The sequence below is a fragment of the Mobula hypostoma genome, chromosome 2 (genome assembly GCF_963921235.1).
Source record: "Mobula hypostoma chromosome 2, sMobHyp1.1, whole genome shotgun sequence".
In the NCBI taxonomy this organism is placed as follows: domain Eukaryota; kingdom Metazoa; phylum Chordata; class Chondrichthyes; order Myliobatiformes; family Myliobatidae; genus Mobula; species Mobula hypostoma.
The window spans coordinates 27330588-27354948 of record NC_086098.1 but is presented as its reverse complement, the minus strand read 5'-3'; the positions used below and the strand labels follow the sequence as shown (position 1 = coordinate 27354948).

The 24361-nt window shown below is 41.6% G+C and overlaps 1 protein-coding gene across 1 annotated transcript in view; it reads left to right on the top strand.

Moving 5' to 3' along the window:
* The window catches only part of tmem244 (transmembrane protein 244), a 99144-nt gene that overhangs the window by 51934 nt on the left and 22849 nt on the right, over positions 1 to 24361 (top strand). Inside the window, exon 5 of the mRNA XM_063070689.1 lies at positions 9896 to 9940. Within this exon, the coding sequence (XP_062926759.1) occupies positions 9896 to 9940 (45 nt within the window). The remainder of the gene's footprint in view (positions 1 to 9895; positions 9941 to 24361) is intronic.

The following is a 24361-nucleotide window of genomic DNA, read 5'->3' as shown; positions in this document are numbered from 1 at the left end:
ATGACTTGGCCTCCACCGCTGCCCGTGGCAACAAATTCCATAGATTCACCACCCTCTGACCAAAAAAATTTCTTGGCATTTCTGTTCTGAATGGGCGCCCTTCAATCCTTAAGTCATGCCCTCTCGTACTAGACTCCCCCATCATGGGAAACAACTTTGCCACATCCACTCTGTCCATGCCTTTCAACATTCAAAATGTTTCTATGAGGTCCCCCCTCATTCTTCTAAACTCCAAGGAGTACAGTCCAAGAGCGGACAAACGTTCCTCATATGTTAACCTTCTCATTCCCGGAATCATTCGAGTGAATCTTCTCTGTACCCTCTCCAACGTCAGCACATCCTTTCTTAAATAAGGAGACCAAAACTGCCCACAGTACTCCAAGTGAGATCTCACCAGCGCCTTATAGAGCCTCAACATCCTCAAAAAGTTGCAATAGGTTTGTCATGCAGGATTTTCCTTTGAGGAAACCATGCTGAGTTCTGCCTATCTTGTCATATGCCTCCAGGTACTCCATAACCTCATCCTTGACAATCGACTCCAACAACTTCCCAACCACCGATGTCAAGCTAACGGGTCTATATTTTCCTTTTTGCTTCCTTGCCCCCTTCTTAAATAGCGGAGTGACATTTGTAATCTTCCAGTCCTCCAAAACCATGCCAGAATTTATTGACTTTTGAAAGATCATTGCTAATGCCTCTGCAATCTCCACAGCTACCTCCTTCAGAACACGAGGGTGCATTCCATCTGGTCCAGGAGATTTATCTGCCTTTAGACTATTTAGCTTCCCGAATACTTTCTCTGTCGTAATTGTGACTGCGCACACTTCTCTTACCTGCCACCCTTGAGTGTCCGGTATACTGCTGATGTCTTCCTCAGTGAAGACTGATGCAAAATACTCATTCAGTTCCTCCGCCATCTCCTTATCTCCCATTAAAATTTCTCCAGCATCATTTTCTATTGGTCCTATATCTACTCTCACCTGTCTTTTACACTTTATATACTTGAAAAAGCTTTTAGTATCCTTTTTGATATTATTTGCTAGCTTCCTTTAATAGTTCATCTTTTCCCTCTTAATGACCTTCTTAGTTTCCTTTTGTAAGCTTTTAAAAACTTCCCAATCCTCTGTCTTCCCAATAATTTTTGCTTCCTTGTATGCCCTCTCCTTTGCTTTAACTTTGGCCTTGACTTCTCTTGTCAGCCACGGTTGAATCTTTTTTCCACTCGAAAATTTCTTCATTTTTGGAATATATCTGTCTTGCACCTTCCTCACTTCTCACATAAACTCCAGCCACTGCTGCTCTGCTGTCCTTCCCGCCAGTGTCCCTTTCCAGTCAACTTTGGCCAGTTCCTCTCTCATGCCACTGTAATTTCCTTTACTCCACTGAAATACCGACACATCGTATTTCGGCTTCTCCTTCTCAAATTTCACAGTGAGCTCAATCATGTTATGATCACTGTCTCCTAAGGGTTCCTTCACCTCAATCTCTCTAATCACCTCTGGTTCATTACACAATACCCAATCCAGTACAGCCGATCCCCTAGTGGGCTCAACAACAAGCTGTTCTAAAAAGCCAACTCGTAGACATTCTACAAATTCTCTCTCATGAGATCCAGTGCTGACCTGATTTTCCCAATCCACTCGGATGTTAAAATCCCCCACAATTATCATAACACTGCCCTTCTGACAAGCCTTTTCTATTTCCTGTTGTAATTTGTAGTCCACATCACTGCAGCTGTTAGGAGGCCTGTATATAACTGCCATCAGGGTCCTTTTACCCCTGCGATTTCTTAGCTCAACCCATAAAGATTCTGCACCTTCCATCCTACGTCACCTCTTTCTAATGATTTAATATCATTTCTTACCAATAAAGCCACGCCTCCCCCTCTGCCTACTTTCCTATCCTTCCGATACACCGTGTATCCTTGGATGTTCAGCTCCCAGAGACATGCATCCTTTAGCCACGTCTCAGTGGTGGCCACAATATCATACCTGCCAATCTATAGCTATACGACAAGATCATCCACCTTATTCCTTATGCTGCGTGCATTTGAGTATAACACCTTAAATCCAGTGTTTGGTATTTTTTGCTTTGATTGCACTGCAACTCTTTCCAATGGCTGCAAATTTTCCTCATCACCTGCCTGTCCTTCCTGACATCTTTACTGCTCACTATCTTAGATTTATTTGTTTTCCCCTTCCTCCGCTCTATCATTCCGGTTCCCATCCCCCTGCCAAATTAGTTTAAACCCTCCCTAACAGCTCTATTAAACCTTCCCGCCAGGATATTGGTCACCTTCAGGTTCAAGTGCATAGATGTCACCACATACAACCCTGAGATTCGATTTTCTGGGCGATCTATAGAACAGTAACTGTAAACTGTAAATCTCAGGAACTGTCAACAGTAAACAAACAGTGCAAATGTGGTTATAAGTAAATAGCAATACATAACAAGTATGAAATAACCATATAACAGAGTTCTTAAATGAGTGTAGCTATCCCCTTTTGTTCAAGAGCCTGATGGTTGACCCATGACTGTGTGGCTAGACACAGCTCAACACCGTTCATAAGTTTGCCGTTAACACAACTATCATTGGCAGAATTTCAGATTGTGAGGAGGAGACGTGCAGCAGTGAGATGTATCAGCTGGGTGAAAGGATTCACAACTACAACCTTGCACTCAATGTCAGTAAGACCAAGGAATTGATTGTGGACTTCAGGAAGGAGAAGCTGAGGGAAAACATACCAGTGCTCATTGAGGGATCGGCAGTGGAATGGGTGTGACTTTCAAATTCCTGGGTGTCAACATCTCTGAAGATCTTTCCTGGGCCCAACATATCGATGCAATTACAAAGAAGGCATGTCAGTAGCTATATTTCATGAGGAGGCTTGGTACGTTACCAAAGATTCTTGAAAATTTCTACAGATGCACTGTGAAGAGCATTCTAACTGGTTGCAACACCGTCTGGTATGGAGGGGCCACTGCACAGGATCGGAAAAACCTGTAAGAAGTTACAAACTCAGCCATCCCCATCATGGACACTAGTTTCCCCAGCATCATTCAAAAGACAATGCCTCAAAAAGACAGCATCCATCAGCAAGGACCCACGTTACCCAGGACATGCCCTCTTTTCATTGCTGCCATGAAGGAGGAGGTACAGGAGCCCGAAGACCCACATTCAATGTTTTAGGAACATCTTTTTCCCTTCCACCATCATATTTCTGAATGAACAATGAACCCACGTACACTAACTCTCTATTTTTTCCTTCTATTTTGCACTACTTATTGAATTTGATGTTTATGTACATTTCTAATATTATTGCATATTGCAATATACTTCTGCTGCAAAGCAACAAATTTCATGTCAGATGCCAATGATACTAAACCAGATTGTGACTCTGGTTCAGAGGGTTAAGGACTCAACCAGCTCCATCATGGGCACCAGCCTGAGGACATCTTCAAAAGCTGGTGACTCAGGAAGGCCACATCCATCACTAAGGACCCTCAGCAGCAGCGACGTGCCCTCTTCTCATTATCACCATCAGAGAGCAGGTACAGAGGCCTGAGGATCTGCACTCAACCTGTAGGAACTGCTTCTTCCCCTCCACCCTCAGATTTATGAAAAGTCCATGAACACTTGAATGCTACCTCAGCATTCCTCTTTTATGCTACTTATTTCTTTATTTTTGTTATTGTAACCTACAATAATTTGTCATGTATTGCTGCCAGAAAGCAACAAATTTCACGACTTGTGGAAAAAGTAAAGATGAGCTTTATTTGTCACACGGACATCAGAACATAGAAACGTACAGTGAAATGTGTTGTTTGTGTCAGCGACCAACGTAATCTGAGATGTGCCCGTAGGTGCTACCCTGCTTCCAACATAGCGTGCCCACAACTTTCTAACCCTTACTTGTACATCATTGGAATGTGGGAGGAGACCAGAGCATTAAAGGAAACACACCCTGTCATGAGGAGAATGTACAGACAGCGCTGGCAATTGAACAACCCCGATTTTACCGCTGGTGCTGCAAAATACTGCGCTAACTGCTATGTTACTGTAACAGGGACATATGCCAGTGACAGTAAACCTGATTCTGATTCTGACCCAAGTTCAACAGTGAAGCTGACAGCTATGTATATTCACAGAGAATGCTATTTGGTTTACAGTTCTTTCAAGCCCTTAATGAATCGAGAAAGTAAATATTTGGATTGGATCTTTCATGAAGGTGTGAAATGTGCTGTGGAACTTCAAAAGTATTGGATCCTTGGCTTTTTAAGTCGAGGTACACAGTAGAACATATATGCTAGATCTTCAAAAATCACTGGCTAGGCCTCAACTGGGATGTAGTGTCCATTTCTGGACAATACTCTTTGGAAAGGATAACAAGATCTAATTCAGAGCACTAAGCCTTTTACGAAAGGACAAGGACGTTCAGTTATGCAGAGAGGCTAGAGAAGCTGAGATGGTTCTACTTCAGGAAAAGACGTTCAAGGGAAGTTTTAACTGAGATGTTCAAAATTAATTGGGTATGCACCAATGAGTCAAGAAGTTCAGAGGATAGACATTCAAAATAATCAGTAAAAGAACTAAAGGGGAAATTAAGGGTGGTTTGAGGAAGATATTTTTGGGCAAGAGAATATACTGTCTGAAAACATTATGATGCAGATATAACTTTAAAGGCTCATTGGATATTTAGCTGAAAAGGAAAAGTTAACAGGGCTATAAGGAAAAGAATAAAGGAATGGAAGTAGGCCAATATTTATTTCAACAAGCTGGCATTGGCATACTGGGCCTACTGATCTCCTAAATCTTACAATGCTGTGAATTTTCGTAATATGGTACAGTACTAATAATGCATGCATATGTGGTAGCAAATATCATTTCATGCTCTATCATGAGGCACCTCGACATTCTGCCATCCTCGATCACTAATCACTGCATCCTTAAAATGAATGGGGTGATTCTTCAAATGGACAACCAGTTCCAATGACTTCCTTACAGATAGTCATGGAAAAAGTAGCCCTGCATCACTGGATCAGTCATCAGCTGGTAAGCAGTGTGAACTCTTAGGAAGAAATATTCTTAAAGGTCGTAGGGTGACAACACAGATGACACAGTTTAGAGAACAGGCACGCTGTCACATAGACTAAACTACCCTGCCTGTGTGTGCACGTTTCAAAAAGGGAAGAATGCCTTGAATGTATCTAAATGGTCTGTGCTGTACCAGTGAACAAAAAAGCATCACCAAACCTACTTGGTAATAATCTGCAAACTGAGTTGCCCAGTCTCCTTTCAACATTAATGTACTTATTGTTTCCCTCCAGTTTCGGTTTCTACCTGACCACTAGGCGACAGTATCTGCACACTGTTAATACTTGTTTCTGCATTTCAGCCAGCTGTTCTATGTCTTACAAAGGCTGATATGTGAATTTACAATGATTTGTTGTAGTGTCAGTAAATGCCTCTGTGTAGCTGTTTAGTAAGGAAAGTAAACAACATAGAGCTTCTAACCAAACATACTTTATTGATGATGAACAACATTAAGCTGACAGCAGTAGCTGAAACAGCAGTGTATTGTAATTCATACCACATGATCAATGGTTCTTACAGCTGTATACACTTAATATACTGTATGTTACATTTGTCAATTACAGGTACAATAAAAATAGCATTATAATCAGTAATGATATTCCACTGGATATATAAACCAGTACTTTTGTGAACGTATATTCATGATCAGGTTGTTGATTTATAAATTGGAGGGAAATTTAGAAATTAGGTTTTGATGGAGGATTTTGCCCACCAGAAGCATAAGTCTGGGAATTCAGATAATTTTCCATGATTTTCCATAAAGGTTGAAGAGTCAAATGCCACATTCTCTAAGACACTACTTCCATCTCTATGTTTGACAAGTGCGTATATGTGAATTTTGATCTCCTCATGATGTGGAATAGATGGGAAATGCAAAACACATCTATTATTTTATCATGGTACATGTGACAATAATATTCTAATCCAATCTCAAGAGCCTATAACAGAAGCAGAGGCAAATTTTAATGAACGGTTTAGGAAACTGCTACAAACATGCTTTAACTCTGGTGAGAACTGAGGTTCCTGACTGTGTTTAGCTTGGGAGAGCCTATTCAAAGTACATCTGTTATTAAAATATGTATAAATTATACAACCTCAAGATTCGTCTGCTTACAGGCAGCCACGAGACAGGAAACCCCAAAGAACCCAATTTAAAAAAAAGAAAGACCAACACCCAATGGCAGACAGAGAGAGTGAATAAAAACAAATCATGCAAACAATAAAGCAAGAATCAGCATTCAGAATGAAATTGAGTCCATCTCAATTTTTTCATAATCATCTTAGGGAGAATGTTTGTTTCTTGATACTTTGGCAGTTATTTGAAATTAACTTCAGTGTATTATGTTCCTTAGGAACCAGGAGGCTGGACATAGCTGGATTCACCTGATTTGTCGCCCTCTGGCTGTTTGCATAAGTTCTCCACCTTGCAAACATGAAGCATTTGTTTAGTCCCTTCTCTTGCCAGTCTCACTCTGCCAGTCTGGCTGCCACACTTACCACATACAATCCCTGTGCCTTTTCCCTTCAGATTACTGAATAGATGCTATCCTCCAATATTGTCACCAACTTCACCAAAGAAATCATACCTTCCCCACAGCTCCAATCCCATGATTCTCCTTGCCATGCTTTTGTCCATTTTGTAGTTTCCTGACTGAGAACATCTCCAAAGCTGATGTGCTCCTGTCTCCAGTTGCTTAGCCTATGAATTCATTTCTGTTTCAGGGCAAGATGCAGAGATTGTTTTTATGAAGCGATCTCATCAATGACCAACCCGTTCAGTTTCCCTGTGTTACATGTCAACATTGCTTGGATGAACCGTAAGCATCATTTAGGTGCACCTAGACTGGGCGTGGGATGGCGTCATTTAGGTGCACCTGGACGAGGCGTGGGGATAGCGTCATGTAACAACCGAGTGTAGGATTTTTCTATTGAATTTGGGAGGCTTCTGAAAATTTCTGCAGCTAAGCGATGCAACGGATTGTGAGTTACCAGCGAGAGAGTGAGTTGAGTTGAGTTAGTTAAGAGTTCACTACAGCAGTGGGCGTTCCCAATATTTCTCCGTGTCCAGAAGATTGTGATAATTTGCGCCACACAGTGCATATTGGATACGTGACTGTCACTTCGTATGATCCATACTTGGATTTCTGGAGTATTCTGTTGCACCAACTTTTTGTTAATCCATACATGGATTCAGGTGTGTTACGTGGCGACCACTTGTGTTAAGGAATATTCCGTGATCGTCACCTTGTGATATCCCTATGTGGATTTTGAAACTTATGTATCACTTTGTTATCCCTGTGTGGACTCTAGTATTTAAGTGATGACCACTCGACTTCTGGAATCTTCCGTGACTGTCACCTCGTTATCCCTGCGTGGATCCAGTGTGTTACGTGATAATCACTTGTCCTCTGGAATTTTCCGTGACCATCACCTTGTGTCATCTTAATGTGGATTTATGAATCCTTCCTCACAGACACCTGTACCTGTTCCTGTGGATTCTGGAACCTTCTGGATTGCCATCCTAGGACTTGGGTGGAACTGTTTCCAGACCTCCACAGTTTGTGAACTAAGATGCATTGCACTGTTAATTTTTGGTTAGGGGAGCAATTGTTTGAGCAATTCTTATTTGAATTCATTTATTTATCAAGTATACATTGAAACATACAGTGAAATGCATTGTTCATTTTAACAACCAACACAATTTAAAGATGTGCTGGGGGCAGCCACATTCCAGAGTATGCCCACTCAGCAGACCAGTAGCAAAAGAAAACCCACCCACCCACCCATTCACACACAGAGACTGTTCTCCCACCCCAGGATAGGCCAGACCTCCAGCCTCCTTTGGGCTCATGGATTCATAGACATCGGCCTCTGACTTCCCCAGTGGCTTCTCTGACTCGCAGACCCAGCACATCAGCCATTGGGCTTTGACTTCCAGGCTTCTAATTGACCTTTGAGCTTCTGTCTTCGATATTGAACTCGGGATTCACAATGATGGGACCCTGAGCTCCAGGCTTTGAAGACAATTTAAAGGCATATCATTTTGGGTGTGTCCATAACTGTTTGAAAAGATATGGGTGCATGTAGGTTCAGTCAATGAAACTGAGGTGATCATTTGTACAGTGTGGTAAACCATGTATATATGTTGTAACTGTGTTACCTGTCTGGACACGCCCCGCTGCTGACTGCCCCTGTGGCTCCTCCCACAGACCCCTGAATAAAGGCGATTTCGCCCTGCTCCTCCTCCTCAGTCCAGGGGCAGACACTCAGCATGCTGGAAGTCACATTTTAATGTGAATAAAAGCCTTTCAGTATTTACTCTACTTCAGTCTTTTGGAGTAATTGAAGGTGCATCATACAGTTAGAAAACTGTAACAGTAAAGGTAATTAGAAACACACATAAAATGCTGCAGGAACTCGGCAGGTCAGGCAGCATCTATAGAGAGGAATGAACAGTTGAGAGCCTTCTTCAGGACTGTAAATGAAAGGGAAGAAGGTGGGAGAAGGGGAAGAAGTAGAAGCTGGTAAGTGTTAGATGAGACCAAATGAGGGGAAAGGTGGGTGCGGGGTAATGAAGTGAGAGCTGGGTGGGAGAGGTAAAGGACCGAAAAAGAAGGAATCTGGCAGAAGAGGAGAGTAGGCCATGAGAGAAAAGAAAGCAGGGAGTGAGTTGATAGGCAGGTGAGGAGAAGAGAAGGGGTAAGGGGGAGGGCCAGAATGGGGAATGGAAAAAGGGAGAAGGGGAAGAGGGGGAGAAAATAACACAAGCTAGAGAAATCAATAAGTAAATGTCACTGTATTTCATCATTTAAGCTATAAATGTTACTTTTGTTGTAGCTAGCTTTCATTATGCCAAATTTCATGTTTAATAAAGTTTGAATATGTAATCATTAATTCCTCACCATGATGTCAATACTTCTGCACCCAGAAACCTACTGTTGTTATGACACAAAATCTGAAGTTCACAGCATGCGTTACTCAAGTGTCCTTGCATATACTGTATGTGTGCCTCTTTGTAAGAACACATAGAACAAAGAATCGATGCAAGCAAAAGCTACTTGGCTCTTTTCATCTGCCCCACTATTCAAAACACTCAAGGCTGATCCTTTATCTTAATATCATATTCGACTTCTCTCTCCATAGCCCTCGAAGCTTTTATCTTCCAGAAATCTATCATCTCCTTGCAGAATATAGTCAAAAACTTGTCATCCATAGCTTCTGTGGTAGAGAATTTCACAGCTTTATTATCCCCTGAGAGAAGAAATCTCGCCTCATCTTAGTCCACAATGCCTTACCGCGTACCCTCAGACTCTGATTATTAATTTTAGCCCTCCTCATCCCAGGAAAAACATGCCTACTCCTATGACAGCCTCCATTCTGAGGAATCAGTATGAGTAATCTAATGAATAGTCTTTGTACTTTCTGTATGGTAGTTACATGTTTTCTTAGCTCAGGAGACAAAACAACTGTACCCAATAATCCAGGTGTGGGTGGTATCACCACAGCCCAGCATAATTATAGTATGTATGCATGCTCCTGTGAATGCTAATTGTATATGTTACACATTGCCTATTTTTATATAGTTATTAAATAAATTGGTGTATAGTTTATGATGTTTAAAAATAGTATTTAATGAATTCACTTTGACTATAAATTAATAATTAGATGTTCAAGTATGACTGAAAATGTATTGCACAATTTTATTTAGAGCCACAATTGGAACACTATTTTGCAGCTGGCCTATTTAAAAGTGCAAGACTAAAAAGAAAAAAATCTTTTATTTATGCAATTTTTTTTCAGTTATGGCTGAATTTCCACTTGTCTGGCAGTGGTGGCTGGCTCTCGGTAAGTCTTCTAATGTTACATAGTAATAAAGTTTTTAAAAACTTTCACATTTCTAAATGTTGCTGAACTAAGCCTAATAATTTCTACTCATTTGAGGTTTGGCATTGGAACTTAATCTGTTTAATTTAAGCTATACCTTCGAGTTTTTCTAGAAACATAACATTTTCCAGCCCTGGCACTATGGTTACTCATTGGGTCTAATTTTTTGGGATGCTCCAGGTGTTTCTAAAGAATCAGAATTAGAATCAGGTTTAATATCATGCAATATGTCGTGAAATTTGTTGATTTTGCAGCAGCAGTAATTGCAATACATAATAATAAAAACTGAATGACAATAATAAAGTAATTAAATTAAATAAGTCGTGCAAAAAAATGAGTGAGGTGGTGTTCATGGGTCCAATGTCCATCTGATGACAGAGGGGAAGAAGCTTTTCCTGAATCTTTGAGAATAAATGGATTCTGGATTATCCATCCATATTCAACTCAGTTCTGGAACATTACAAGGGGAAAACACAAATTTACAGGATTTAAAAGGAATAGACAAGTGATTATAGAGAGGTGAAAGCTTACAGCTGTATTGAAAAACATATTTCAGTTTTTCCAACTGGCAATGGTGTGGGATTAAAATGTGGGATTAGTGTCAGTGAAAGAGTGGCCGAGACTTGTGTTTAATAAACCACAAAGTGAAGATACAACCGAGTGAGCTTGGTGCAAATAAATTTATCCTGTTCTGCAAATCTGGAAATCTAAAGTGCAAAATGCCAGCTAGAAGATGGCAACATTAGTATTGCAAGAATAGATATAGAAATTGACACACTATAGGAAACAGATAAGATGCAAGTAATTGCGTATCATTCAATAAAATTCACAAAGGGTCACTCCATTCACATCTACTGCTGGCCCATAGAAGCCTGTGGGAAACTTTACAGTAGTTTCGTCACTTAAACAGTTGTAACCAGAAGGGCACGTATAAACTCCAAAATTCAACTGGAACCACTGGGGCAGTCACAGCCGAGCTGTATGATAATAATAACTCCTACAGCTGGGCCACTTGCTTGCTGTGGTAATTGGAAATGCAGTGGTATGGTGAGCTTGTATTGCAATGTTCTGCTTTTCCAGGGGAAACGAGGGATAAAATGTGATGTTCGTACTCATCAATGTAGCAGACACCTGCAGGCAATGGACTAGAAAATGTCTTCTTTTCAATTATTTACTATGCACAAGATTTCCTCCTTCCGTCAGTATCTGGGACTGAAAAATATTTAATCCGTAAAATCAAAAATGTCACGAAGGGGGAATCTCATGGAAACCTATTGAATATTGAAAGGCCTAGACAGAGTGGGCGTGGAGAGGATGTTTGCTATAGTGGGGGAGTCAAGAACCAGAGGGCGCAGCCTCAGAATAGAAGGGTGTCCTTCTAGAACAGAGATGAGGAGGAATTTCTTTCGCCAGAGGGTGGAATTCATTACCACAGACGTCTGTGGAAGCCAAGTAATTGGGTATATTTAAAGTGGAGTTTGATAGGTTCTCGATTGGTAAGCATGTCAAAGGATAGAAGGAGAAAGCAAGAGAATGGCGTTGAGAGGGAAAATAAATTAGCCACAATGGACTGGCAGAACAGACTCGATGGGCCAAATGGCCTAATTCTGCTCCTATGGTTTTATGGTCTTATATTACAATTACTTCCATTATCATAATTGGATTGACCATCCATTGTTTGTTGAGAGACTTAGAGGTGGACCTTAAGGATAAAAATTTAAACCAGGGCTCCACCTGCTCACTCAGATAGATTAAGGCATTGAAATTATTCTCAATGATCAAGCTAAGAACAGAATCTGGTCATTATTACATTACTGTTTGTAGGCCGTTGCTTTCTGCAAGTTAACTAAACCATTGATCTGTCAGTATGACTTCCCGCTGAAAATACTTTTGGAAGATCTGGGTTGGGTTGTGAAAACTTCTGTATAATTCAAGTTTTATTTTACTTCCATTAACGAAAGTTAAAAACCAGATTGTTAATGTCAAGTAACTGCAAAAAAAAATGCATTTTCTTATAACATGTTAACCTTCCCGTAAAAAATGATAAAGCAATAAGTTTAATAATGAAAGTCTCCTGGTATCATTAGCAAATTGTAATGATCTACAAACAATGAAGAAAGATCAATCAAAAATTGCAGCTTAGAAGTGTGTATGTACTCATAGGCAACACACACACAAACTAATAACCATTGGGGTCAATACTATTTCTGTTTGCTAAAAACTGTTAATAATTACCATATTCTTCCAACATTTTGGATGAATATGGTAAACTCTCTCTGCTGTGGGAAAATGGTATACTTTATTCTATGTAAGTGATACTGACTTTCAGACTTTCATGCTGACATGATTCAGTCTCGAATTCTGAGGCACGTGAGTGACTCATTCTTCCTTCAAAGGCAGAGTTACCTTTCAGCCATTTTCACTGGAATCAAAGGACATGTCGACATGAACATATGATACAAAATACTCCAGATGTAAAATGTCTGAAAGTATTTTCAGGTTTTGCATAAAGCCAAAGTAGTTTCTACTGATGCACTAAGTCAATGTTTCATAAACATGTTGAGCTTTTAAACTACTTTATTTTATTTTAAACTATTTTGTATTTCCCTCACAGTTTCTTCAATGTAAAGGATTTTAAAATGACATTTTTTTTAAAGTGTGTTGAAGATACTTTGGATGTACAAACATCTGAAATGTATGTTCCTATCTTCATATCAGACTTCAAATATTTTTAGAAATCTGGTTAAAAAGTGTGCAATTCCCTTCCTGTTTCTTATCTCTGATCACAAAATTATAGAAAGTTTACTGTGTAGAACAAGTTCATTCAGCCCTTGGATTCATACAGTACAACTAGTAGCATTACCCTGCTCTCTCACTGTAGTTCTGCTAATGTTACCTTTTCAGGTACCTCGCCAATAACCATTGCAATTGCTTCCAGTAGAATCCCAGCAACGCCATGCCTGTTTATAAATACTTGCTGCACTAAAATATACCACCTTTTAATGTTGCTTTCAATCCCCTTGTCTGCTCATTGTATGGTTCTTGGCCATTAGCTACATGGGTACAGTTTATTTGTGCTGACCTCAGGGTTGCGGGCACAGGTTTCAGGTGAGAGGAAAAAGGTTCACTAGAAACTTGAAGGGCATACACAGAGGGCAGTGCGTACATGCAATGAGCTGCCAGAGGAAGTGGTTCAGGCAGGTGCAATAGCAACTTTTTAAAAAGCAGTTGGATAGAAACATGTTTAAGAAAGGTATAATCAGAGGATTATGGCCCAAATAGAGGCAAATGAGATTAGCTTAGATGGGTATCTTGCTCTTTATAGATCAGTTGGGCCAAAGGGCCTGAATTCTTGCTCTATATGACTCAATGAGCAGGATTCTGCTCTCAATGAGAAGTCTGACATTCCTGGTATCATTCTGATAAATTCCCCTCTGTGCTCTCAATATTTGTTAAAGTATGACACTTGAATCTGGAAGAAATAGTCCACTTGTGGCCATATCCGCGTTTTATGAAGATTTAACATGACTTCCTTCCTTTTGCACTTACTGATTTAAATTGTTTTCTCAGCCTGACTGTCGTTTTCAATGACTTACAATCAGGTTTAATATCACTGACATATGTCTGAAATTTGTTCTTTTAAAGCAGCATTATATTGCAATACATAATAATACTATCAAATACAATAATAAATATATATATATATATATATATAAATTAAATTAAATAGGTAGTGCAAAAACAGAGCAAAAATAGTGAGGTGGATTTCATGGGTTGGTTCATTGACAGGCACATACAGTACACCCCAAATATTTTTGTTCCTGTATCCTTTTCCTTTATATTTTATATTTTCCTTTACATTTTTCATTTAGCATGACTGGCTAGTCTGCCTTTTCTGACATTGTGGCTTCTTGATGTAAAGGATCCCCATAACTTCAATCAGGGCCTGAGGGGATATGGGCAGAAGGAAGGAGATTGGAGCTGAGAGGAAAATTGAATCAGCCATAATGAAATGGCAGAGCAGAATCGAAGGGTCAAGTGGCCAGATTCTGCTCCTATATCTTATGTTCTTCTTGTCTAACTTGACAGTAAACACTATTGGAAAAGTGGAAGTCCACACCGCAAATAACACTAGGCTTTTGTGTGCAGGAAAGCTGCCACTTTGTTGCCAAGAACAAAATCTAAGGAAATCTCCTATCACAATGCTCAGAACAATGTAGAGTGCAACATAGCAAGTATGATGGGGGTGTGTAACATGAGGTGAGTATGACATAGTGCATGCAAAATGACTAGAATTATTGTACTCTGGAAAATCACTTCTATTATTGTATGTGTTTTAAATTGGGAAATACAATCCAAGAACACCATTCGGATGAGTGTTCTGAAGGAAGTAGCTGTGAAGATTGCGGAGGCATTAGCGATGATCTTTCAAAAGTCAATAGATTCTGGCATGGTTCCAGAGAACTGGAAGATTGCAAATGTCACTCCGCTATTTAAGAAGGGGGCAAGGAAGCAAAAAGGAAATTATAGACCTGTTAGCTTGACATCCGTGGTTGGGAAGTTGTTGGAGTCGATTGTCAAGGATGAGGTTACAGAGTACCTGGAGGCATATGACAAGATAGGCAGAACTCAGCATGGATTCCTTAAAGGAAAATCCTGCCTGACAAACCTATTACAATTTTTTGAGGAAATTACCGGTAGGCTAGACAAGGGAGATGCAGTGGATGTTGTGTATTTGGATTTTCAGAAGGCCTTTGACAAGGTGCCGCACATGAGGCTACTTAACAAGATAAGAGCCCACGGAATTACGGGAAAGTTACATACGTGGATAGAGCGTTGGCTGATTGGCAGGAAACAGAGAGTGGGAATAAAGGGATCCTATTCTGGTTTGCTGCCGGTTACCAGTGGTGTTCCACAGGGGTCCGTGTTGGGACCGCTTCTTTTTACTTTGTACATCAACGATTTGGATTATGGAATAGATGGCTTTGTGGCCAAGTTTGCTGATGATACGAAGATAGGTGGAGGGGCCGGTAGTGCTGAGGAAACAGAGTCTGCAGAGAGACTTGATAGATTGGGAGAATAGGCAAAGAAGTGGCAAATGAAATACAATGTTGGAAAGTGTATGGTTATGCACTTTGGTAGAAGAAATAAACAGGCAGAATATTATTTAAATGGGGAGAGAATTCAAAGTTATGAGATGCAACGGGACTTGGGAGTCCTCATGCAGGATACCCTTAAGGTTAACCTCCAGGTTGAGTCGGTGCTGAAGAAGGGGAATGCAATGTTGACATTCATTTCTAGAGGAATAGAGTATAGGAGCAGGGATGTGATGTTGAGGCTCTATAAGGCACTGGTAAGACCTCACTTGGAGTACTGTGTGCAGTTTTGGGTTCCTTATTTAAGAAAGGATGTGCTGACGTTGGAGAGGGTTCAGAGAAGATTCACTGGAATAATTCCGGGAATGAGAGGGTTAACATATGAGGAACGTTTGTCCGCTCTTGGACTGTACTCCTTGGAGTTTAGAAGAATGAGGGGGGACCTCATAGAAACATTTTGAATGTTGAAAGGCATGGACAGAGTGGATGTGGCAAAGTTGTTTCCCATGATGGGGGAGTCTAGTACGAGAAAGCATGATTTAAGGATTGAAGGGCGCCCATTCAGAACAGAAATGCAAAGAAATTTTTTCAGCCAGAGGGTGGTGAATCTATGGAATTTGTTGCCACGGGCAGCAGTGGAGGCCAAGTCATTGGGTGCATTTAAGGCAGAGATTGATAAGTATCTGAGTAGCCAGGACATCAAAGGTTATGGTGAGAAGGTGGGGGAGTGGGAGTAAATGGGAGAATGGATCAGCTCATGATAGAATGGCGGAGCAGACTCGATGGGCCGAATGGCAAACTTCTGCTGCTTTGTCATGGTCTTATGGAAAGATCAGGAAGCTAGGCCCTGTGCTATTTTTCAGCAAGGAAGTGTTGCTTTTCTTTCTAAAATTTGGTTAGAATTTTATGTACAGTACAGTGCCAAAGCCTTGGGCACATATAGCTAGGGTGCCTAAGACTTTTGCACAGTACTGTCGTAATCTTAAATTCTGCACTGTGCTACTACTGCAAACAAAAACACATTTTTTCGCATGCGATGACATGCGAATCATGATAAACCAGATTCTGATATGGGTCACTTGTGGACTGAGAGTGAGAAGGTTTCAGGGAGAGGAAAATCATAGTTGGAAAAGGGGGAAGGGAAGAGGGGAGGGAGCGGGAAGCACCAGAGAGACATTCTGTAATGATCAATAAACTAATTGTTTGGAATCAAATGACCTTGCCTGGTGGCTCAGGGCTGGGTGCGTCTGTACCCATGCCACCCCCTGCCCTGGCACTCCTTCTCTGCCACCTGTCCCACACCCCTCCCGCGGTTCCCCACCACCACCGTTCCCAACATCCTTTGCTCCACCAGACTTACAAACTCGCTCTCTGCTCCAGTTTAACAAATATAGTACTTTATGCGAAAATCTTAAGTACCCTAGCTAGATATACATGCCTAAGACTCTTGCACTGCACTGTGTTATTTAATTCATATATTTTCTGATTTCCATTCCCAAATTCTATATTAATGGACTGGTTACTTTATGGGGACTAATGGAACCTGTGGCAGCCTGACCAGTGGGCCCCAAGACAGCTATTACAACATGATGACTTCACAATTTCCCATTTTAAATATTAGCCAAAAAAGAATTGCCGTGCCTAGGCAACATAATTTACCTGGCCTGTCCCTTCTTTCTGCATCAGGGTCATGTGATTCACTTCTAAGTTGCCACATCTGTTCGAGAGGTTTTGCTTTTACCTAAAGCCAACATTTCACATTCCTTCGACCTCTTAAAAATTCTGATGAATCCTAAAAATTAGATCCACTAAATAAATATATTAAAATTACAAAATTGGCTAGAAATGAAAATGATTATTTTGACTAAAATGGTGAATGTTCAATAAAATATCTATTTAATATTTTGTTAACTGAATTGATAAGAGTTGACTAGTACCATCTTGTGGCGCATTGGTGTAACTTTTATTGTGAACCTGTGATTATTGTTTTCAATATGTCAAATGTGAACATTTAAAAGTAACTGAAATGCTTCTTTTTACCACCAAATCTATTTTAAATTGTCACCATTCTCAATAGGTTTCAATAGGTACATTACTGTCAGAGAAATGTATACAATATACGAGGAGTGATTGATAAGTTCATGGCCTAAGGTAGAAGGAGTCAATTTTAGAAAACCTAGCACATTTATTTTTCAACATAGTCCCCTCCTACATTTACACACTTAGTCCAGCGGTCATGGAGCATACGGATCTTGGACCTCCAGAAAGTGTCCACAGCATGGGTGATTGATAGGTTTGTGGCCTAAGGTAGAAGGAACACATCAAAGTTGCTGGTGAACGCAGCAGGCCAGGCAGCATTTGTAGGAAGAGGTGCAGTCGACGTTTCAGGCCGAGACCCTTCGTCAGGACTAACTGAAGGAAGAGTGAGTAAGGGATTTGAAAGTTGGAGGGGGAGGGAGAGATCCAAAATGATAGGAGAAGACAGGAGGGGGAGGGATAGAGCCAAGAGCTAGACAGGTGATAGGCAAAAGGGGATACGAGAGGATCATGGGACAGGAGGTCCGGGAAGAAAGACAAGGGGGTGGGACCCAGAGGATGGGCAAGAGGTATATTCAGAGGGACAGAGGGAGAAAAAGGAGAGTGAGAGAAAGAATGTGTGCGTATAAATAAGTAACAGATGGGGTGCGAGGGGGAGGTGGGGCATTAGCGGAAGTTAGAGAAGTCGATGTTCATGCCACCAGGTTGGAGGCTACCCAGGCGGAATATAAGGTGTTGTTCCTCCAACCTGAGTGTGGCTTCATCTTTACAGTAGAGGAGGCCGTGGATAGACATGTGGGATGTGGAATTAAAATGTGTGGCCACTGGGAGATCCTGCTTTCTCTGGCGGACAGAGCGTAGATGTTCAGCAAAGCGGTCTCCCAGTCTGCGTCGGGTCTCGCCAATATATAAAAGGCCACATCGGGAGCACCGGACGCAGTATATCACCCCAGCCGACTCACAGGTGAAGTGTTGCCTCACCTGGAAGGACTGTCTGGGGCCCTGAATGGTGGTAAGGGAGGAAGTGTAAGGGCATGTGTAGCACTTGTTCCGCTTACACGGATAAGTGCCAGGAAGGAGATCAGTGGGGAGGGATGGGGGGGACGAATGGACAAGGGAGTTGCGTAGGGAGCAATCCCTGCGGAATGCGGGGGGGGGGGAGGGAAAGATGTGCTTAGTGGTGGGATCCCGTTGGAGGTGGCGGACGTTACGGAGAATAATATGTTGGACCCGGAGGCTGGTGGGGTGGTAGGTGAGGACCAGGGGAACCCTATTCTTAGTGGGGTGGCGGGAGGATGGAGTGAGAGCAGGTGTACGTGAAATGGGGGAGATCTTCCTACAGATGCTGCCTGGCCTGCTGCGTTCTTCCTACAGATGCTGCCTGGCCTGCTGCGTTCACCAGCCTACACATGCCCTTACACTTCCTCCCTTACCACCATTCAGGGCCCCAAACAGTCCTTCCAGGTGAGGCAAAACTTCACCTGTGAGTCGACTGGGGTGATATACTGCGTCCGGTGCTCCCGATGTGGCCTTTTATATATTGGCGAGACCCGACGCAGACTGGGAGACCGCTTTGCTGAACATCTACGCTGTGTCCGCCAGAGAAAGCAGGATCTCCCAGTGGCCACACATTTTACTTCCACATCCCATTCCCATTCTGACATGTCTATCCACGGCCTCCTCTACTGTAAAGATGAAGCCACACTCAGGTTGGAGGAACAACACCTTATATTCCGTCTGGGTAGCCTCCAACCTGATGGCATGAACATCGACTTCTCTAACTTCCGCTAAGGTCCCACCTCCCCCTCGTACCCCATCTGTTACTTATTTTTATGCACACATTCTTTCTCTCACTCTCCTTTTTCTCCCTCTGTCCCTCTGAATATACCTCTTGCCCATCCTCTGGGTCCCACCCCCTTGTCTTTCTTCCCGGACCTCCTGTCCCATGATCCTCTCGTATCCCCTTTTGCCTATCACCTGTCTAGCTCTTGGCTCTATCCCTCCCCCTCCTGTCTTCTCCTATCATTTTGGATCTCCCCCTCCCCCTCCAACTTTCAAATTCCTTACTCACTCTTCCTTCAGTTAGTCCTCGGCCTGAAACGTCGACTGCACCTCTTCCTACAGATGCTGCCTGGCCTGCTGCGTTCACCAGCATCTTTGATGTGTTGCTTGAATTTCCAGCATCTGCAGAATTCCTGTTGTTAAGGTAGAAGGAGATGAGTTATTAACTTCAAACTTTCTGCATTATCATTCAAAGAGTTGAACTGCATGTGCATGTAACGAGAGCTGTATAACTCATCTCCTTCTACTGAAGGCCACAAACTTTCTGAAGGTCCGAGATCCGTATGCTCCATGACCGCTGGACTAAGTGTGTAAATGTAGGAGGGTACTATGTTGAAAAATAAATGTGCTGGGTTTTCTAAAATTGACTCCTTCTACCCTAGGCCACGAACTTATCAATCACCCCTCGTACATCCTGAAATTCTTTTTCTTCACAAACATCCACATAAACAGAGGACTGCCCCAAAGAATGAATGACAGTTGAACGTTAGAACCCCAAAGCCCCCCCAGCTCCCCCTCCTATGCACATGCAGCAACAAGGCAATGACCCCCCTCCCCCACCAGCAAAAAGAGCATCAGCGCCCCCTACTGAGCACTCACACATGCAGCAAAGCATCAATAAAGACACAGACATGCAGTACCCCAAAGACTACTCGTTCACCTGGTAATTCAACCTACTACACTCTGTCTGTCTGTCTGTCTGTCTCTCTCTCTCCCTCCCTCCCTCCCTCTCCCTAATAAGGGAAAAAGAAGTGTCCCTGTTTCACAGTGAGAGGGGAGACGTAACAAACAACTGGCTGATTTATTATGTTAAAAGTCTATTGCATCGCTTTTTCCGAGCTCTGCACCCGGAGAGTCGCCTCTGGTAACACAGTTCCTGATGTTCCGTGTTCTCCCGCTAAGCCTCAGCTGGGGACACCGGCCTTGAATCAGCCCATCTCTAGAGCCATGAAAATCAGGCACCCTGAAGATGTGTAGTCTTCCAGGCCGTGTCCTTGGCATATCGAAAAGCAGCCAGTTGTGAGGCCCTGAGAGTGGGTCCCATTCCTGCAAAGAACTGAAGGAATACCATCAGTACTTTTTAGGAGATCTACAGCTGAGATTTTACGATGTTTAGTGCAGAATGTTCCTGCAGGTAGAGGAGGTCTTCAATCCCAGTTTAGGATGATTCAGTGTGAAAAGTACAAGGGATGATTGATAAGTTCATGGCCTAAGGTAGGAGGAGTCAATTTTAGAAAACCTAGCACATTTATTTTTCCTACATTTACACTCAGTCCAGCGGTTGTGGAGCATACGAATCCCTTCATTGTAGAAGTCGGCGTCTTGGACATCCAGAAAGTGGTCCACAGCAGGGGTGATCAATAAGTTCGTGGCCTATGGTAGAAGGAAATGAGTTATTAACTTCAAACTTACTGCATTTTCACTCAGAGTGAAACTGCACGTGCATGTAACGAGAGCTGTATAAGTCATCTCCTTTTACCCTAGGCCACGAACTTATCAATCACCCCTGCTGTGGACCACTTCTACAAAGAAGGGATCTGTATGCTCCACAACTGCTGGATTAAGTGTGTACATGTAGGAGGGGGCTATGTTGAAAAATAAATGTGCTAGGTTTTCTAAAATTGACCCCTTCTACATTAGGCCACTAACTTATCAATCATCCCTAGTAGCTCAGTTCATGATGCTGTTAACATTTAAAGTAATTCCCACAAGAAAATAATTCTTTCATCAAAATATGGTATATTGAAATTATGTAGAAACTACTAAGTTTTCAAACTTCTTCCCTCTCCTTAGCTTAAGTCAGGGTTTCCCAACCCGGGGTCCACAGACCGCTCGGTTGATGGTAGTGGGCCATGGCATAAAAAAGGTTGGGAACCCCTGCCTTAAAAACTCTGGCATGGAATTGGTTCCAAACTTGAGGGCTGGTTAGAAAATAGATTTGGAAATAAAGGCAGAGTTCTAATGAAAAGACATTCCTTAAATTAGGAGTAAACGGAGATCCCAGTAATTAGTTCAAAGCTCGAAGTAAGTTTATTTTCAAAGTACATATATCTCACCATATACAAACTGAGATTCATTTTCTCGTGGGAATACACAATAAATCTATAGAATAATAACCATAACAGAATCAATGAAAGACAGCACCAACTTTGGCACTCAACCATTGTGAAAAAGACAACAAACTGTGCAAATAAAAAAGAAATAAATAAACAAACAAACAAGCAAGCAAGCAATAAGAACATGAGATGAAGAGTCCTTGAAAGTGAGTCCGGAGGTTGTGGGAACAGTTATTCCCTTTGGTTCAAGAGCCTGATGGTTGAGGAGTAAAAACTGTTCCTAATCCTAGTGGCGTAGGTCCTGAGGCTCCTGTACCTTCTTCCTGATGGCTGCAGCAAAAAGAGAGCATGACCTGGCTTGGAGGGGGTCCCTGGTGATGGATGCTGCTTTTCTGCAACAGAACTTCATGTAGATGTGCTCAATGGTGAGGAGGACTTTACCCTTGATGGACTGGGTCATATCCATTACTTTTTGTAGCATTTTCCATTCAAGGGTGTTGGTGTTTCCATACCAGGCTGTGACGCAGCCAGTCAATTTACTCTCCACTACACATCTATAGAAGTTTGCCGAAGTTTTAGATGCCATGCTGAATCTCTGCAAACTCCTAAGGAAGTCAAGGTGCCACAATGTTTTCTTCATAATTTGTCTTATTTGCTGGGCTCGAGACAGATCCTCTAAAACAGTAACACCGAGGAATTTAAAGCACCATCATCACTCTCACACTCTCACATTTTAGAGACCTTGGGGCAATATAATCTTGTTTCACACATTCAAGTGTGAAAATGTGAGGAAAAATGATCATGATGATTGTTTTATGGGAGTGGGCAGAACAATAGCAGCGTATTTTAATATAACAAAATGCAAGCTAGGAAAGTTTACAAGTACATAACCAGTAACATTGGTTGTTATTTCCATACAGTTCAACATTCATAACTACTCAATAAGACAGCAACACATGACAGCTCACAGCAGACTTCTGATCATATTTGATCTGCGGTTGATGAGTGATAGGCAACATTCACGCAGCTGAGGATAGATAGCTCCAACAAAAGAAAACATATCCATCTCTCCAATCCTTCAACAGCATCACCATTTTCTAAGTTCGCTATCATCAGTATTTTGGGGTCAATAGTAACCAGGAAAATAACTGGCCTTGCTAAATCAACACCATGGCTGCACTAGTCTATTTCCTGACTAATCACCTAATGGGTGCTGTCAAAACTACCTAAAGGTTCTTAAGACAATGATTAGGACCTCAGCCACCTGATCGATTGTCCACTCCTGTATATGGACAATCTGTGTCTGAAGTTTGTACTGTTTTTAAAATGGATTGTAGTTGAAGTCTGAATTATGTAAAGGATTCACTGCAGTAGTTCAACAAATCCCTGGCTCATCAACAATAAATAGAAAATATGAAGATTTAGAGGTATACATAAACATAGGGCCCAATGTTTATCCTCAGAGTAGTTGGTTCTAAGAAAGCAATCAAATGAGTGCAAGCTTCATTTACAGTATTTCTTTTAAGTAGTAGTGAGAATGCACTCCCTGCCATATTTAGTTTGGATGCACCACCTTGGGAACGATATATTGATCTTGGAGAAATACAATGTTGAGATGGGTGTAATTGGGCATTGGGCAGAAGGGCCTGTTACCAAGTCATATCTCTAAATAAATATGAAAAAAAACATGCTGGATTTCTTGCATTATATTCTCTGGAGATAAGGAGGTTACAGAGTAGACTGATGAACATCTCCAGCAAGATCAAGAAACTGATAAAGGAGTAATTGAGTAGCTTTGATAAGTTAAATATACTATTCTTGTCTTGTTCAGTCTGCACATTTGCTCACTAAGCATTTGACAAACATTTTTCAAGATCATTCACTACTTAGTGTGAAATATACATGCTAAATATTTATGAAGATGCTGCTTCTAATGGAAAAATATTAGTACTGCATCCAAAAAGCATTTAAGTAACAAAGTTGTGTGTCACGTACACCCTTAAAAATTCAGAATGGAGAAATGACAGGTAGAGTTCCTTCTGGTGATGCATTTTGGGGTGGCAAATGCAAAATAAGGTATGTAGTAAATGGTAGGACCCTGAGGAGTATTGATGTACAGAGGGATCTTGGTGTGCAAGTCCAAAGCTCCCAGAAAGTAGGAACACAGGTAGAATGGGTAGAAAAGTAAGCATATGGTACTTACACTTTCCTTCATCAGTCAGGGCTTTGAGTATAAAAGTTGGGAAGTCATATTACAGCCATGTATAACTTTGGTTAGATCACACTTGGAGTATTATGTGTAATTACAGTCACTGTACTACAGGAAGAATGTGGAGGCTTTGGAAATACTGCTCAATCTCTTCTGCACTATGTTTCCTGGATTAACAATAAAGAGAAGCTAGACAAAATTGTATTGTTTCTATGGAGATGTCAGAGGTTGAAAGTAATTTGATAGGAGTATTAAAAATTATGACAAATGTAGATATATCAGGACTGCACAGGCAGACCTGTCCCAGTCTCCACCCATCTAACCAATTACCACTTTTTTCCAACTCATCAGATGCAGCCTATTTAATCCACAGTCCTTGTTCATCCATTGAATCTGTCAGCTTCAATGAGTTGCTCCTACCCTTCAGCAGCCTGGCTGCCTAGTCGTGTGAAGTATCTGTTCTCTCTTGTTTTGTGACCCACCTCGTGCATGGCCTGTAACTTTGCAGTTCATTACCAAAGTTATTGCTCTCTTCTAAACCATCTCCTCTGCTGTGTATTTGGGTCAAGCATTTCCTGACAAGATAGGATAAATAAGAGTTTTTTTTTCTGGAAAGGAAGCCATAGGTGAGTTGTGAGGAAAGTATTTTCTACAGGCAGAGTGCTAGGTGCCTGCCAGGAGAGATAACTATGGCATGTAAACATACAGAAAAAAGAGGGATATGGAGCATATGCAGGCAGATGGTCAGTGTGGATATGCTGAGCTGAAGGACCTCTTTTTATGCTGTTCTGTTCACTGTTCTGCTGTCAGAATCAGTATCAGTATCAGAATCAGGTTTAATATCACCGACATATGTTGTGAAATTTGTTTAACTTTATGGCAGCAGTACAATGAAATAGTGTTGGCGCGTGGCCAAGTGGTT